The following is a 19,057-nucleotide window of genomic DNA, read 5'->3' on the forward strand; positions in this document are numbered from 1 at the left end:
CACTTCAGAGTGGTGCAAATCCCAGTTCTCTGGCCTTCGAGTCACCTTTCCACCTCCCATCATCCACAACTCTTAAATTCAACTCGTGGCAGGCCTGTAACAATGCACAGCTATTCACGTTATGAGAAGCGGCAAGCTTATCGTTTCACATTTGTAGCAGGTATGTGTGTATCGTTTTATCAATCAAGCGAATTCTGTCGGCTAATTAAACTATAATGAATAATGCAAATGTAGGTCTGTTGAACTTCTTTCGCACCGTACGTAGCCAAACGTGCTAATCGGGCGGTGCCGGTGAATGACGACATTTTATTAACACAATGTATATCGATTCCCACATTTAAATTCTATACATTAGGTCAAAAGACCTCATGTCTTCTGGGTCATCCTGTGGATAGATTGGTTACTTACAAATTAATGTGAAATTTCCACCAGGGCTCAAATCTGCCCCACACTTGCTTTAACTTCCAGCCAATTTGATTTAGGCTTTGTTTAATTTTTTAATAACCATGCTTTAAACCCCCCAAAAAAACCTCCACATATTTTGCATTGTTTCCAAATTTCTAACCACGGCTTAATTTCAGCCAGATCTGTCCCTGGGCTGAGTTCCAGAAGTGTCTCCCCCCACCTCACCTCCTCCCAACAGTGGCATCCACGGGATTGGTGGGGAGGGGGGCAGAAAATATTCGTAGAGAAACGATGCCCTGCTCGCAACCACAGATTCCGCTCGTCGTTACAGGACGCAGGCACACTTTGGGGGGTTTGGCAGTAATTAGTAAAATAAATTAATCAAGATTACAAATTAAAAAAAGCACACACAGGAAGGAAACAGACATTTCTTAATCGTGGCATTTATTTTTTCTTTAAACCACATGACTTTGTAGGCTTGTAAATCCAACTTTCATTATAATAATTTTTTTAATTCCATTACCTTTTCAATCATTTCAACTTCGCAAAGCCACTTTTTGTGGGAAGAAGGTGGTATCAACATTCAATGGTGTACACTTGATCATGTCATCCACGATATAGGAAATCGCAAGAAATGCATTCATTGCCAAAAACTAAAAACCAGTGAACACATTCTCCCAACGAAATAAAGGCGCCGGATTTTCAGGTGTCACTTTATTTAAAAAAAAAATCATGAGTAAACACGTTTGCTATTCACTCTGCACGGTGAATATTGCAAGCAAAATATTATCAGAAAGTATGCAGTGTGTGTGTGTATATATATGTTTACACCCCAACTTGTACTTTTAAAGTTGATTCGCTTGGTTTTTGTTCCCATGTGCCACCATAAGAAGCCGATAAAGTTTTCCGGAAAAAACAAAAACCATTTGCTCATACCTCGGTCAAAAGGCAGCCATGTGACTGACAGTGATGATGAATGACGTGAGAGACTCATTCCCATATTAACGCGAGGCCTCGCACCCAATTTTGGCCCGAAAGCAATTCCACTGTTCACTCGTCGGCAACTCTCTTCCGACCGAAGATTCAGAATCGCGTCCGATTCTTCGCGATGACAAAAGCCGAGACTTAATTATGGGGGCAAGCACACGGAATAACGTTTTCGGAGGGCAATGTACAGCGATTATCTGTCGGCGTCAAGCGATAAGCCAGTGTAATCCTGAAAATGAGATGCGCCCCACACTGGATATGCACACATGCCACAAGCCAATTTTTATACAACAAAAAATATTTCTTTGAAACTTGCTTTATTTTTCACCATCTCGTAATTCCCCCACCACTGTGCGTGGCGGTTTGGGAGGTTGCACGTTTTTTTAGTTCCATTTTATTTATGCGCATTATTATCAATGCAGACCTCTGTGAAAGCCTGTCAATATATCCTTTACCAGCTTGCTATCTCCACCGCAGGAGTGGGGGACGATGCTCACGTCTGCTTAAAATTAACCAGGTTTGCCTTTCCTTCGCTACCTTACAAAAACACCTACGGTAATTCACCCCGACTAAGATTCAAATTTCAACAGCTCATGACTAACGCGGCGTGCTGCTTCGTAGTGACGACGCCTTCTGCTGCTGCTGCTGAGGATATGTGCGCTCGCAAGCAGGAAATCCACTTTTCATTCATTTATTCACCCATTATGTTTTGTATCTCCTCTCCAACGCCTCCAGCGCTCTCATCGTATATTTATGTAAAAATAAGCAACGGCAAGAAAAAGAATCAATGACAAAAAACAAATACAATGAGAACATATTTATACTTCCCCGTCATCGCCCTTCCAAGCTAACATTGTTTTTTTTAAACACATACATCAAAAAAACCCGAGTTGATTAAAGGCTGATATGGAACGCAGCACCACTTTGTGACTTTAAACATCATGGTCAGGAGACCTCATGCTAAGCCACTCACTAGACATAGTGATGCAGACTTGTGGCTCCGTTCCAGCCGATGATGAAGAAGGCATTGCCGTTCTAATTTGGCGTTATATAAATACTAAGGAACGTCCCTCAGGCTCGCGAGTGATTGAAGTTTAGCAACGGCTCAGTGTTTGAAGTGGCTATCTAAAATTAATTTCCTCCAGGCTACCCATTTTGGACTAACGGCAAAATAAAATAGGATTTTTTTCCCCCTCGACCAACCGACTTGCAGCTATGTTCAATAATTTACAAGCCCATGCAAGATTGGTTATGTTGCAGAGCTGAATTCGTTTACATTTTTGCGTCGAACGCACATTATGAACGAGACAGCAACTTTTCGTTGTCTTGGCAATGTCAAAAAATGCCCCCAAAACTCGTTTTGATCAAAGCGAGTGGCCTTACATTCGGTCTCCCAAAAACGAAGCATCAAGCCACTTTCTGAGAGAGTGGTTGTTCGCGTTCCCCACAGCGCGTGGATGCTGTCTGAACCCGGCAAGGAGAATCACACATCGCACTCGGCTGCGTCAGATCTGCCCACATATGCCTACGCTCAAGTGATGGTGTGCGCCAACTTGCTTATGCCACGCGCACCCCTCCCCTGCTCTGTGCTCGTAGAGACGCAATGCTCCATTGAGGGACGGTGCTCGCTATTCCATACTGGACTTTGTCGCCTGTCCCCAAACCGAGCAGAAATAATACCCGGACGCTAAAGTGTGCACGGACTCACCCGTGCGAGAGACTTGCAACAGCGACAACTTTCCACGCAACGCAAATGTAACGGAGCTTCAACGCAAAACAAAAAAACTCTTTAATCGGAAAAGCTTTTGTGTTCAACGCATTCATACAAAAAAAGCATAGCAAATTTCAGCTCGGTTAGTGCTTTGGCCTTGCTTTAACAAATGCCACTTCAAACTCCCCACACGCGTCTAATGCAGCAGCCTCATATGCGATTCTCTGATACGCATCATCCACAAGCGCTCAACTCCCACTATGGCGGCTTCGTGGGGCATGAGCATTTCATCATAACGGGTCACCACCCGGGGGCTCGGCTCCGAAACTCGTTGCTGCGATGCTATAAACGGAACTCTCTAAATGAAATTTCCGCGCGCACGTTGCCCGTCAGGTGAGCGTAGGCACCGGAGCGTGCCGTCCCTTTGCTCCGGAGTGTAAAATCGTGGGTTCTATCTCAGGCGAGGGGTGAGAGAGGAGGGGAGAGGGGTGGGGGCCGCGGTGCCGGCCAACGCGGTTAATCGGACCCGCTGGGCTGCGACACCGAACAAGCCTTTCAAATAAAGAGCACAGCGCGAGAAGTTACATTTACGAAAGCACCACCGATGAGAGAGCATGGCTCGCGCGATGCTGAACACCAGCAGACTCTACGACGCCTGTGGCGGTGGGAGGACGAGAGGGGGGGACGAGAGGGGGGGACGAGAGGGGGGGACGAGAGGGGGGGACGAGAGGGGGGGACGAGAGGGGGGGACGAGGGGGGGGGGCGAGAGGGGGGGACGAGGGGGGGGGGCGAGAGGGGGGGACGAGAGGGGGGGACGAGAGGGGGGGACGAGGGGGGGGGGCGAGAGGGGGGGACGAGAGGGGGGACGAGAGGGGGGGACGAGAGGGGGGGACGAGAGGGGGGGACGAGGGGGGGGGACGAGGGGGGGGACGAGGGGGGGGGACGAGGGGGGGGGCGTACATTGGTTCTGCGAAGCAGGTGATGTACACGTGGTGCGTTTCGTCCGCCGTCAACGTCGCGCTCTGTGTACGTGTCTTTATTTTCTAAACTACATTCGGTCTTCACCGGAGCGCAATCAAAGTACAACTCCAGCAGGCACGGAGCTCCGAACGCCACTCGGAAATTAATAATGCAAGGGTGTTGAAAACGACGTTTTGTCACTCTTTTTCGTGCAAAACACCCAACGCGTATGAGGGGTTAGCAGCCAATGGAGATTAAAAGCAGATATCGATGGGACCTTTTTGCCAGTATCAATACGATGAAAAAGAGGACTAGCCTTCACCCTGGCTGGCAGATTTCACCGAATCTGGCAGGAAGGAATCACTCGCATCTGTGACTCGCATCCCTCGTTTCTTTGAAATAGGTTTGAATGATAATTGTGTAATGCATCTAGAAAAGCCTCCAATGAGATAGGGCAACGGCTATTCCTCTTTTCATCGTAAAAACCCGAGTTTGGTAGTGGAGTGGGAAGGACGTCCGTGCCTGTAAGGGCAAATCTTTTCAGACTCTGGAGCCAGAGTCCAGAATGACTTGCGATTTTCCAGAAACGTCCTTAAGTTCGGTTTCAGATACGACTTGTCGCAACTCCAAGAACGTGAGAGGGAGATGCGACATTTTTTTGGGGGGGGGCAGTCGTGAAGTGAACATCGCAGCTTGCCGGACCGTATTACAAATGGCAAGAGTAAACGTCCTACGCTCCGATCTTCAGTGCAGCAGACACGGGGGGGGGGGGGGGAGGAGGCGTGAAAACGGCGCACGAGGCATGCACGATGAACGACATGCACGGGCATGCGGCACTTGGCTTCCGCGGAACCGGCCGGGTGGATAAAGGTGGGTTGCGGCATCGATAAAGAGCTGTACCTGAGACCGGCACAACAGCACACACACGCACGCGCACACACGCACGCGCACACACGCACACTCTCTCACACACGCACAGAAACACGCACATACGCACAGGCACACACACACTCGCAGACACACACTCTCACAGACACACACACAGACACACACTCTCACAGACACACCACACTCTCACCCCCGCATGATTTGAAGGTAACACGTTAACTACTCGATCGAGTGATCACTCTACCCCTGATCAAGAACTCAAAACAAAAACTCTCATGCGGCAAACATTGGCTATTTCCACGTGCGTCCAAAACGAGGAAACTAAACGATACACTTGCTTAAAACTTATAAAACGGTTAAAGCTAGCGAAGGCTTATAGATTATTCTGCTAACAGAAAATATCAGCAAGTGACCACGGCTTGGAATTTCCCATGTGAAGTACACAGCACGGTGCAAACCAACGTTTAAATATAAAATGTTCAATATATACACCTATTTATACAGATTTTGCTTCCAAATTAAAACGATTCAATCGAGGGCTAGTTTCGTGACGCACAGTCACCTGATGCGAATTGGATTTTAGGAGTAAAAAAAAAAGCCAAAACTATTCGGACGTGGAATGCAACTGGAATCTACAACACTTGGATCAATATCGTCCCTCTGGTCTACCCAGTGTAAAATTAACCTGCGACAGTCTCCTAAGGGCGCCGATGGCACCACACGACACGAACTGCGGATTTTCACCTAACCTGGCAGTAACGTGTCACTCACACCTGTGACTCGCCATTCAGCGTTTCTTTGAAGCCGGTGGAATGATAACACGATGTAACACGATTTTTGTTCCTGGGTAGTGTTATTTTCTAATTGATTATGCCTCAAAAGTATAAACTTTGCTTTTGTGACCAGGACCTTACGTGAAGGAATGACACAAATGCACACCATGTTGTCTCATTTAAAATAGGTAAATTGCAAAATATCACTGTCCTGGTCACAAAAGCAAAGTTTGTGGGGAATAATAGCCATTTTCTGTACTTTTGAGGCATAAGCAATTAAGACATAACACAATCCATGAACAAAAAATATATATTTTAATTTCTCAATTATAATCGAGTTATTTATCCAGAAGAGCCCGCACTACGTCTCAAGGCTTCTCTTTTTAAGGTTCCTGAATTTGGACATTCGTCCAACACAGTAAACGGAGCATATGTCGCGTTGCGGAAAATAAAACAAATGCACGCACTCAACAGGCCCACGCGCACGTTTTCACAACCCACTTGCCTGGACTCTCATCTCCTGGCCACCTCGCCGTCCAGCGTGTTTGGAAACTTCACGAATCTACGCAACGAGCCAACCTCTGCCTCCGAAGTGCTGCCGCGCCACCGTGCCCGGCTCGTGCCACCGCACGCGGCCATCAACCCACCACCCGATATGTACGGCAGACGCCATGGAGGTATCAGATGACAATACATAAATGCGCATCTCTACCCCGCTGAGCCACCCTTTGTTAGGGCTCATCTGTACAGCATCAGTTGGGCGGGCGGGGGGGGGTGTACAAAACCTTTTAGATAACCGTATCAATTTCTTGGGAATGCCATTTATTTATTTCCTTTGCAGAGACAGCCAAAAAGAAAAGCCACCACTTGAAACGCGGCTCGCCGATTTTCTCAAAAGAATCCTCTCGGTGCGCGTGTGCACGCACGTCTGCAAGGTGCCTCCAGGCCATCAGATTTCCTGTGAGAGTGGCGTGCGGGGTTCATTGCGCGGATCACTCGAAATCGTGCTGCGGTGGTGGTGGCGGTGGCGGTGGGGGTCACTAAAGGCGTTCAATTGCGAGCAGCTTAATCTCTTCTCGAGCGTGGGTGAGGGATGCAAGTCTAATCTGGTGTGGGGGTGGAGAAGGGGGGGGGTGAGTTCACCACCTGTGTTAGAGGCTATCGCATCTTTTTTTTTACTCCTCACCAATTGTCTCATTGTCACGTGGCGCAGTGTGGTCAACACAGCTTGACGAGGGAGGGGTGCGCCGGTTTCCTGCCCGTGCTCTCCACTCCAATTTCCTCCATTGGTCACACCTAGCATGGAGCAATTGCAATCCACTGGGGTGGTGTGATGGATTATTCCGTTACTTGCCGGATTCGTAGTACATTTAGTACAATGCCACATGACTCATGCCACCCCGTTCCATGAGGTAGCCAACTGGTGCGTAATCGTGTGCGGTGGGGCGTGGAGTGAGTGGCTTCGTTTCAGATGCCGTTATGCACAAATGTCCATTGTCTGCCGGTCTCTTTTCCCACGTGTCCATTGGACCGCGAATTCGAGCTGGCACTCGGCTCATCCGTTTTGAACAGCACACGGCTCTCGGGAGGCACGGTGGCTTCCATTCCATCCACAGGCTGGGTTTGTTTTCACTGGATCAGAAAGAAAATATGTCTCCTGCGTTTGACTTTATCGCGCGTTTTTAGATGCGCTTATGCGGCCTTCTGGAACGCTCTTCCTTCCGATATTAGGAAGCCACTGGAGCTACGCAGTTTGAAATAATCTAGATTGAAAACATAACTTTGTCAGAACTGCTTTCTGTGTTTAGTTTGTTGTCCTTCACCCCACACCTCCGATTAGCACGGTTGGATAGGTGTGGTGCGAAAGAAGTTCAACGTACAAACATACAAACCCGCCAGGCGATCAAACCCACTGTGTTGCGTATTCTGCTGCGAGGAGGTGTTGATGGAATTATATTTTCATTTCAACCGTTCGCCCAGAGGGAATCTACAGCACGAAGAAGAATTTAGCCGTTCATCAGCTGTTGTACTTCCGCTATCGGCAGGGGAGAGTGCCGCGTGAATAACGGCAGCAATGCCGTTATTATTGCGGAGGTGGTGAGGTTAAAGAACGAAGAGGGCTTACGGGGCAGGTGGGTGTTTGGGATTGCGACCGCTTCATGAAAAGTGGATATAAATTTTATTTTAGCGGCTTCTCTCGAGCATTTAGCCTGGGTCACCGCGCTGTTGCAGAGAACGTATCTCACAATCAAAGAAAGGATCCCTAGGTGAAATCCAGCTCAGGTTCAACAAAGTTCATCGTCCCAACGTAGCTGATTAAAAAAAAGGGTGGATGTTACACCACCGACTGGGGACCACAAATGGAAAATGAGCGGCGGTCCTCACTCGTTATGGGGCCACAAAATTTGTTCATATACCGATAGGAAATTTGCCTCTGTGAGTCACGACCAAGGGCAATTGTCTTTAAAGCACTGGAGCTTGTGAGAGCTTTTAACTGCACCTACAAGGTGTGGTGACTTACTGCCAGGTTAGCCCGACTCCAACCCTACATCACCTGATCTCTTAAAGAGCCACATAACCAGCACGATTGCATGTACACTTTCACCAGCAAGCAGTATTTGTTGTATTATTACAGTAGCGCACCGATACATAAACTCATTAAAAAAATGAAAAACATCCCTTCACCAAGCGACGCATCCGTTAAGAACCCCAAACTCTATCGTGTACTTACGTTGCTAAAACTTTTAAACAGACACCCCCCCCCCAACGGTATTCGCACAACACACAATTGCTTTGGTAGCAATCTTGATTAACATGGTAGTTTTCTACACAACTTATAATACAGAAAGAAAAAAAACATCGACAATTTTTTTTTATATTAAGCTTCAAAAAAATTATTCTAAGTTTTTTTTGTCATTTTCGTTTTTTTTTTTCGTTTTTTTCACGGGTCAGGATGGGTTGGGGAGAGGTAAAAGTTAAGGTGTGTTCATCCGTGATCTGTGAAGTGAACAGAGAAAGAAACAAATAGTTAAATATTATTGAGACACTGCCATCGTTTCACGATACAATTAGTGTGCTAATACGCCCTTAGCCTCAGCCCGTTCAGGTGCCAAGTTTTACCTCGGCAAGAGAAGTCTTGTTCCTTTAATTAGCGATGAATTCCGCAAAACTTTTGCCGTTTAATTTCTGTTATGATCTCCCAAAAAAAAAACTTCAAAAGCAGTACACGTGTGCCAAGAATCATAGCTGTATTAAAGTCTCATTTTAATAGCACACGCTTAACAGAAACACGTACGGCGGCTCGTACAAAACGCGATTATGGAAGTTGCTTTCAACTAATCTAGCAATTCCAGATTGTCCACAAGTGCTTGAATAGATATTACGCGTTTAACAAGCAATACAATTGGCGATTATTGTAGCAATAAAGGCTACGGTGATTCTTTTTTGATGTTTTTGAATAAAGCTTTTTATGGCCGAGCGTGTGGAATTCATGCTTGAAAATAAAGCGAAGCCGTTACAATCCAATTCCGAATCTCTTTGTCCAAAGTTAAAAGGCGCCAACCCTGCAATTTACTTGATCACAGACTCTACTCAAGTGAGCTCCAAGCTAGCCACTCGCCGAGGGTATTTATTCAACTATTCCATGCCAGTTAGATGTCTGGGGAGCGGTGGGATCACCCACATTTGACGCCACCGCACCTAACCTCCCAATCGACTACCAAGAAGGGGATTTGAAGAAACTTTGTACGACTGTTTCAAATGCCACACTGGGAGATCCGATTGAATGGGCAGCCTTTTGTATTTTAAGTCAAGTGTGAGAACCAAGACACACCGTGGTGGCCTCGCCTCCCCTCTCTGTTTATCGAGCAGTGTCCACAGGCTCCGGCTGAATAGATGTGTTTCATCGAAAGCCACATCCATCTCAAATGCTAGCACAGAATAACCATCAATACATCGAGCAAACGTTATAACGCCAACCCTACAATCACTGCGAGTGAGCGAGCGAGCCAACACAGTCCAATCTGAGCACCAAGCCATAACCCGTCACAGCCGCAGTGCATTTCAGAGTTCACTTTGTAGCGGCAAAACCACGTTGCGTTTATTTTCTGTTTTCGTTAACTTAATGGAATACCTTGGCCAAATTTCTGAAAGGGGAAAAAAAATCTAAATCAGGGCAAGATAAGAAGGGCGTTTAGAAAAAAAAGGGTACGGATCAAATGACCGCCCTCCTTCCTCTGCATTGTTGCCTGACTCACGAAAACACTGATAACGGTCACTTCGTTTCCCGTGGGCAGATTTCACTTTTAAGTTTCCCACCGCCGCTTCCCCCGTAGACAATTAAAATAGCTCAGAGACTGAAATCTCTGGCAAAATATTAAACTACATCCAATTTCACGGCCCCGCAAGCTTTCGCCAAAGCAACTTTTGAGATACGCAAGCCTAAAGCTGCACTTAAAGAAGAAAAACATGCCGAATATAAACCTAGGGCCTAAAGATTGCCGAACCTCCGATTAGCACGGTTGGCTACGTATGGTGCAAAATACATTCAACGTACGTACGTACGTACGCTTGTCCATAATGGCTACGCAATGGTCCCTTCTGTCAAAAAACAGGGACCTCGTTCACACTGCTAATAATTGGCATGTATCTGCTCACAACACTGCTGGTGTAAATGTCTTCACTCGGGGGAGCTCGAGAGATGCTCTCTAGAGGGTTGTGTGGCCTACCCATCCACGCTGGCCAGAAATCTCAGAAGAGGTGGGAGTGCCCACACTTTATCTCATCACACGCGGCCTGACTCATAGTGGTGGGCCTGAATAGAGGTGGTGAAATTTTTGAAACTTGCCCACGTAATATACGAATATCATCCGCATTGGAATACAAATATCATCCGCATTGAAGGTACTACCAAAGTAAGATTTCATTGGTAGCCAGATGAAGTAACTTTAATTTTAAACAAAACACCTGTGGCAGACACAAACACACACTAACGAAGCTTAATTAATATACACTTCATAAACATACGAACTGCATTCACGTAATATTAACCCTTCCCCATTCCGATGATGTACGTGTGTGACGTACGTCATCGGAAAATAAAACCGGAAGAAAAACTAAAATAAAATTACTTTTTATTCTTGGTTCTTTCGGTAAAGTCACGTAGAAGGAAAATAATAAAATAATAAAAATAAAACATAATAAAATTATTCTCACGACGTTTCGGCCACGACGTTTCGGCCACAACGCAAGCAGCCGTCTTCAGGTGGAGAACAGGTCTGTCGAGAAGGCAGAAACGTCGTGAGAATTATTTAATTATGTTTTATTTTTATTATTTTATTATTTTCCTTCTACGTGACTTTACCGAAAGAACCAAGAAGATGAACCCCTGCAGTCACGAAAGCTTTAAATCGAAAAATAAAATTATTTTATCGGTGCCGAGGCTCCCACAAGGCGGCCCGGGAGGGCGTGTGCCATCACAGTGTGGGGGCGTGTTGCTACAGTTCTCCGCGGTGAGTGCAGGACAATGTCTTTAAAAACAATGGTGCTATGCCGCTCTCATTAAAATTAACGTTGAGCAGCTTGCGCGTTCCGAGATTCAGCGGTGAACGGGAACACCACTGCACCCTGCAACTTGCAGACGTCTCGGAACGGGAAAGAGGTGAAGCACAACTGAATGGATCCCTTTCGGGACTCGCTACAGCGCTTCCCGTGAAGACGGACGCCATGTCTCGTGCTCGCCAAAGGAATTGGATCTCCCGGCGCTGCAGTTGAATGACGATGTCAGTCTCTTCAATTCCCCACCCCCCCCCCACCACCTCTCCCCCCTGACTCTGTCCGCCCCGTCAATATAAGTGGACGCGCCACGGTTAGGCGATCGGCAGGTCGTGTGCGGTGGGCTCGTCAAGTGTGGCCACTCCCACATCTTCCATGATATTTGGCGCAGCGTGGAAGAGTAGGCCAAAAACAAACAAAAAAACCCCTTGTATTGGAGGCCTTCTGCCAGCAGTGATGCGAGAAAAAAATTGCAGGGCTACCCTTACCTTGATTATATGCCCATGAGCGGTCCAATTTAATCTCCCATGTGGAGGAGGACGCACTTATTTTCCTGTGTTAGCCCAGGAAGCTAAAGCTGTCACGAGATTTCCCCAGGGGATGAATAATGTATTCCTGTTCTATACTTTTAACTAAAACGAATGAGTCGCAAACAAAACAAAACACGATAATGACATGCAACCGTGTAGTGTCGCGAAATTGTTACCTAAACCGCATTGTCAGAATTCAGTTTTTCCGTTTCTGGTTTCGAAGCGCCATTGGAACCTGGTGGCCTGCGGGAACAAACAAAAAAAACAGAGTCAACGTCGCACGTCGTTTTAGTTACCATTCATTGCAAACTGTCAACACCTTTGAGTTTCTGTTGGCTCGCGGGCGGTTGAGCAGATATAACAGTGTTGCCCGTGCCGCCAATTGCAAAAGAGGTTGAAGAAAGAAGCCCTTTTCAAGGCAGATCAACCTGCTCCAGCTGCACACTTATCGGAAGTGTTGTCCACGTGTAGTGTTTGTTTGGTTAGCGTTATAGCATCGCTTTCATTACGGTGAGAAAACACACACAGCGCGTGCATGTGCTTTTTTACCCTTTGATTTTACGATCGTCGCCGAAACACCTGTCCAAATATTTGGGCGCTTGTTCAGAAACAGAATGATGAACTGGCTCTCACAGAGACCACATCTGTCATCACACCAGTATTAAAAAAAAACAACTAAAAACGGCGCTGCTCTCAATGCGATTGCTCAACTCTAATTTAAAAGTGCAATGAGCTTCATGTGAAAATCACACTTTTATTGACGTAATTCTTCATTCGCAACTGCGTTATTCTCGTCCATGCTGCAAAAGCGTGCGTGCAATTTAACACATTCTCCGCATTACAAACGCGGGAGGAAAATTATACTGGGAGAATCTGTGCGTCTGATAAACCAGAGCATACTGTGTAACTTTCATTCATTCACACCTGCTTTGTTTCCGTGAACAAATGTTAGGTGTTCAATCTGGGCTTAACCCAACCAGATGGTCTGTCATACATGTCTGTCTGTTGTATCAGTCTGTCTGCTGTACACGTCCGTCTGCTGTACACTTATGTTCGCTGTACACGTCCGTCTGCTGTACACTTATGTTCGCTGTGCACGTATGTCTGCTGTACACATATTTCCGTTGTGCACAAATGTCCGTTGTACATGTCTCGTCTCTTGTACAAGTCTGTCTGCAGTAAACGTCCGTCCGGTGAACACATCTGGGTGCAACCGTCTGGTGTACACGTCGGGGTGCAGAGGCTCTCTCACATGGAGCTCCTCTTCTGGCCGAAGCAAAACTTCTTGGTCTTGTACGACCAGTAGATGAAGCTGCCCAGCACAGCCACGAGCAGCAGCGACACGATGATGGCGATGATCACGCGGCCGTTGCCGCTGTCACTGACTGATCAGACGGAAACCGCACCGGAGGAGAGGGCACACGCACACACGTTAACACATTTACTGTGCTGTTAGGGAGCACCTATGCAGGCCGGAAAGCGCACACGAGCGGGTGGGTGGCCAGCACCACGCCCGGTCGCCTTTGTCTCCACAGTGCTGATGTTAACACACAACACACAAGGTACTCATTTGAGGCTGAGTCGACCTAGGAGATGCCCAGGACTGGTTCAGATAATCGTCACGGGTGTTGGCCGTGAGTGGGAATCGAACTCAGGTCGCTGGGTTCGTAGTGCAGAGCGCTAACTGCTACACCACCGCTCCCCACAAAGACACACTCACACAAAGACACTCACACAAAGACAAATATCCCCCATATAACCTGAACAGACTTTTGGGGAAAGTATTGTCAGCGAGCACCTATTAAGGTCAACTCGGCACACGAGGAGGTGGGTCGCCCGCACCATGCCCGGCACACACACACACACACGCTATCTCTTGCTCGTCTGACCCTGGATCAAAAAATCTAAACACAAAACCACCCCGAGCCAAAACATTCCCATCTCATATCAAGGGAAGCCCGCATACACAACAACACGTCAGCCTCACAGCATCATCCGTCTCCGCAGCCCTGACACGGACACAGGTCAAGGGCTGCTACCAACATACTGAATGGCTCCTCATTTTTGAATGCACATCGCATGCTGAGAATGCAACAGGCAGAGCGACGGCAGTGATCGAGAGTAATCCCGCGCTCGGGTTGTGTCTATGGCAGCGTCCGCGCCACGCGAGAACCGCGAATGAAATTTGAAGCCCCGAAGATTTCTGTGCCGCGTCAGTTGGTTCGCGACGGCCGGGATTTGCCTCCCCCCCCCTTCCCCCCCAGCGTTCGGATTTTGAATCAGAGCGCACGGAAAGATCAAATGAATGTGGCTCCGTGCCCCTTCCGTGAATGACGAACAAAAGCTCAACGAATTGTCAATAATACTGCCCCTAAAAAGGAACAACAATGCATTTGATAGGAGTGGTCGTTTTTTTGGCCTATGGGTCCTTTTTTCACACCTCATGTGGGATGTGGTATAAAGAAGGGCAGGCTACCCAAAGCATCAACGAGCGATTTGGTATGAAAGGCCAAATGATAACCGTCGTTCACGTCGCTAGAAATAATTTTAAGTGGACAGCGTGAGTAAATGAGTGTCTTTCCACGTAACGAAAATAAAAGCATATTTCACACACCCCAATAGCCATAATTTCAGTGACATTGCTTGAACGCAAGCAAACTCTGCGGCTCTTCCGTATTGGCTCAAGCGAGGCTGACCCCTGCTTTGCTCGTGTCGAATCAACGCTGCTGAAATTGCGCACTCCCAGAAGGCCGTGTCAGACTGATAGGATGTGTCAAATAAAATGTGATCAGGCGTATTCTGTGGTTTATATATTTAATGTGCTTTGAGGAAGGGGCCACTGCGCTAAGAAACGTGACCGAGTATTATCGACAGATTTTTTTGAGTTTTGTTGTTGTTGCTTGTGCACCACTGCCAACGCAGTATCATGAATGAAACTGTTTGACTTCCACGGATGGCTCACTGATTGCACAATGATACGTGAGCAGAAGTGGTTAATGTCAATTAAAAGAGCCTTTCTTTAAATAATCCCAAAAATGTAAAATAACATTTCTCAAATGAATCTCTATGCTAAGGGCAAAATGTAAACTCTATTTGATGTTTAATTCGTACCTTTGTCCAACATTATTTCTTTAACTCACACAATTATGAACATGACTGCCCTCTCAAAATCACATTCAGAAAAAGTAACAAATTTGCCCGCAAAGTGCGTCAACCAAAATATGAAAAAATTGGCCGGCCTGTTAACTACGTTGAGTTTTAGGCAACGGAAATGGATTTAAGTGCTTAAAGTACGCTGTTGAAAAGCGTACAATGGCCAATTAATGTTTGCTCAAGATTATACTAAATGTCGTTGGAAGAATTATTGGAAATGAAACGATAAAAACATGTTTTCTTCATAACGACAAGTGGCAGGCAATCGTGTGACTGTGTGATGCAGTGGAATAATAGCCTCGTATCTGCCACGAGCCGCTGAAATGCGCGAGCAAAACTAAATGCACATTAAACTGTCGCGTCCAATAATCAAGCCCAGCACAAAATGTTCATTTTATGGGCAATAGAATTGCAGCAACAACAAAGAGGACAATCAGTTATCTAAATTAAAATCTGACAATTTAACCTTTCTTTCTGTTGGGAGAAAAATGAACAAAATTTTACAAAAGCAAGTCAATATTTTCCCACAATGCCTGACGAGACCTCTTTTTTATATAACCGTTCTCAACCGCAATACAATTTAGTTTGAAATATTACTGAAGCTTAAAGGCATCTCCAGAGGCGATATCACATCGTGACAGATACAAAAAAGGCCATTTATTCAATCTGGGATAAGCCGCATGCATACGTTCAGTACATTTGTGTTTATAGAATTGAATAGAATAATTCAAAAGCAATATTAAACTTTAGATATATAGTCTTTGTTAAAGGATGTGGCAGGTCGCCGCAAATTTTTGAAGCTGACATGGCAGCAATCAGGCAACTCGTGTGCGACGCGACAGCGCAGCACGGAGCGGCCTTTGAGTACTGTCCAACGCGACGGCAAACAGCGCTGTGTGGGACATCGGCGGCGTTGTTCAATTGTGTTCATGCCGAAGGAAAGTATAGCTGCAGAGTTTTGCGTAAGGTAGGAGTGGGTTGCAAGTAGCACGAAACGTTTACAAATGTACGAGAGTCGGCGAAGAGTGACGGACCAGGGGTCGGCAACCCAAGTAACCAGAAGAGACATTTTTTTTCGAATTTGGTAAAAACAACTCAATATTTAAAAACTGATCTTCCATGGTAATTGGACTCCCATGGTTTAACTGAACTTTCATGGTAAATTGGACTTCCATGGTAAATTGGACGCCCATGGTAAACTAGACATCCATATTTTTCACCTGATGACGATTGCTTGTGTTGCGATCGAAACGTTGTGATATTTTATTCTTTTCTATTTCTATCTACGTGGCTTTACCGAAAGACCCAAAGAATAGACTTCCATAGTAAACTGGACTCCCACGGTCTGGGGTCGGCAACCAAAATAACAAGAAGAGCCATTTTTTTTTATTCGGTAAAAAAAAAAACCCTCAATATTTTAAGAGCCATAAAACAGCCCTTAAAGAGCCGCACGTGGCTCTGCAGCTGCAGGTTGACGACCCCCTGCTGATGAAGGTGTGAGAGCTCGACGCGGACAATAAGACATGGTGGCTCGGGGTGGGGGGGGGCCTTCCATCCAACGGTGGATAGATGCTGGCTGCTGTTGATGATGAAGATCAAGATGAATGGCCCATGAGCCCTGCCCCAGCTGCAGATGGCTGCATAATGCCAACAGTGTTTGAGGTAATAACCCCACAGCATTTCCAAGGGGGCCCTAAAAGTTAAGGCCCTAAAAGTTGGTGCAATATACAATCGGGTAGTAAATTACACTTGCACAGCTGTAAAACTTGAAGAAGAAGAAAAAAAAAAGCTACATTCTCTCGGCTATGATGAGCACTGCCAATGTAATAAGAAACGGAAGAGAAAGAGAATAAAGGGCTTCTTGCGGATGGCAAATGCGTGAGGTGAGACTGCGTGGGGGGATGATGAGAAGCCAACGGAGCTCCGGCTAGGCAGGAATTGTGTGATCTTTGACCCGGTTGCGCAGGTAATAACGACTCACGCAAGGATCCCCCCCCCGCCCCCTAATCCAGCCACAAATTCCACTCGCGGTGGAATGTGGGCGCAGTAATTTTACGATTTCACGACTGTGTCAGGCCCGTAAAAAGCGCATCTCTGGTGGGCCCGATTGTGATGCAAATGTGCTGCCCACACCCCTCCGTTGCACAAGCTCGGCACTAATAAAAAGGGGAGAGACAGAAGCCCTCTCCTCTAACTGGCACAGAGGTGACAACGATTGTGGGTTATGCGCCCATCAGTCAAACCCCGCACCGCATTACTTTGGGCTGCAAATTATCGAGAAACAGTGAGACGTGGAGATAGTAAAACCGTTTGACATCTGCTGCAATCCCAGCACGACGCGATATATCTCACAGTACATTAGGATTGGCACCTGTGCTTTACAAGTTGCTGTAAAGATTACATTTGTTTCTGAATTATTATCTTCATGGTACGTTCATGATTTTAATTTGTGATGTAAAAGTATGAATGTCAACTCGTCATTGTGCTTTTCTTTATTCTTGACTTAAAGCTGTCGTGACTGCAGCAATTCATATTCTTTGGGCCTTTCTGTAAAGTCACGTAGACAGGTTCAAATAAACAAAAATAAACCAAAAACTACGACGTTTTTGGTTTAGCTGTATCAAGTAAGAGATACAGCTATCGTTTTGTGACGGTTCCACCTGAAGAAGGAAGCTTGTGTTGCCTCCGAAACGTCGTGATTTTTTATTTTATTTTTATTAATTTTAATTTTTTACCTACGTGACTTTACCGAAAAAACCTAAGAATATGAATCCTTGCAGTCACGAAAGCTTCCAATCTAGAACTACCACTGGCTTTAGCCGGGAATCGAACTCAGGCCACCGGGTTTATATTGCGGTGCGGTAACCACTGCAACTCTGCTCCCCGCATGCACGCACGAACGCACGCACACAAACACTCACACCCATACATATGTACACACCTGCTTCCAAGTCTTTGAAATGGAAGGAAATGCAAAGGATGGAAAAAAGGAAAACACACATTTACAATCCTGTTGAAGTAAACATGTAAGTGCTGATCGCGAGGAAAATGCAAATGTTGTGAGTGAATGTTTCAAGAGCAAGGACAAGCGCTTACCAGGGGGCGCAGTGGTAGGGCCTGTAAGAAACCGCAAAAAAAAAGAAACATAAATTAAATGATGGAAGCATGTGATGGCATGCACATGAGTACATAAAGACAAAGATGCCCCTCCCCCACCCCCTGTATAGGCTTAACAGACTGCTGGGGCAAGTGCTGTTAGCGAGCACCTATGAAGGCCGGCGCGGCACACGAGGGAGTGGGTTCCCAGTATCACGCCTGGACGCCTTTGTCTCCCTAGTGGCGATGTTTTACACGCTGCATCAGGTACTCAATTGAGGCTGATTTGACCTAGGGGAGGCCCAGGACCGGTTCAGATTATCGTCACTGGTGTTGGCCGTGAGCGGGAATCGAACTCAGGTCACCGGGTCCGTAGCGCAGCTCGCCAACCACTGCGCCACCACTCCCCACGAGCACTTACCAGGGGGTGCAGTTGTAGGTCCTGTAAGAAACCGCAACACAATAACAAATTGAACGATGGAAGTTTGTGATTGCATGCACACGCGTACGTGCACACATACGCACCCACACATGCACACACAGTTCAGTACCGGTCCCAGCTACCTGCCTATGCGTTACTTTGTTGACGATCGGGCAGAGTCAAGTCATCTCCTTCTCAACAATATTCCGAATTTTGAAAAAAATAAATAAAAAAAACAGCCGGCTTAAAAACTCAATTGATACTTTCCTGGGTAAAAGTAACGATGTTTTTTTTTTAAAGGTTACTTGGATAAAATAAAAAAAACAGATTTCGGCCGACTGAATTCATTTTGAAAAAACCGAACCTCATAATGCAAAGGGAACATCGCCAACATATTTAATCGGAGTGCATTCACTGCTATGACGTTATCAGAAATCAGAAAGGCGGACAATTGTCCAAAGAAAATGGAATAGAGGAATGGAAAAGAAGCGCGTGGAGACGCATGCTTGAAATCCGCATCGAGTGGGGGGACAACGTTGATACTCAACAGTCAGAGACACGACGTTGACTGCAGAGCAAA

At 46.4% G+C, this 19,057-nt stretch overlaps 1 protein-coding gene across 1 annotated transcript in view; it reads right to left on the reverse strand.

Moving 5' to 3' along the window:
- Window positions 1-3,157: 3,157 nt before the first annotated feature.
- LOC144942893 (CD166 antigen-like) overlaps window positions 3,158-19,057 on the reverse strand; it is an 80,645-nt gene continuing 64,745 nt past the window's right edge. Inside the window, exons 14-17 of the mRNA XM_078869894.1 lie at window positions 18,057-18,077; window positions 13,060-13,192; window positions 11,984-12,050; window positions 3,158-8,721 (exon numbers count right to left, since the gene is read on the reverse strand). Of these exons, the coding sequence (XP_078726020.1) occupies window positions 11,984-12,050; window positions 13,060-13,192; window positions 18,057-18,077 (221 nt within the window). The 3' untranslated portion in view covers window positions 3,158-8,721. The remainder of the gene's footprint in view (window positions 8,722-11,983; window positions 12,051-13,059; window positions 13,193-18,056; window positions 18,078-19,057) is intronic.

This window comes from Lampetra fluviatilis, chromosome 29 (genome assembly GCF_964198595.1).
Source record: "Lampetra fluviatilis chromosome 29, kcLamFluv1.1, whole genome shotgun sequence".
Classification (NCBI taxonomy): domain Eukaryota; kingdom Metazoa; phylum Chordata; class Hyperoartia; order Petromyzontiformes; family Petromyzontidae; genus Lampetra; species Lampetra fluviatilis.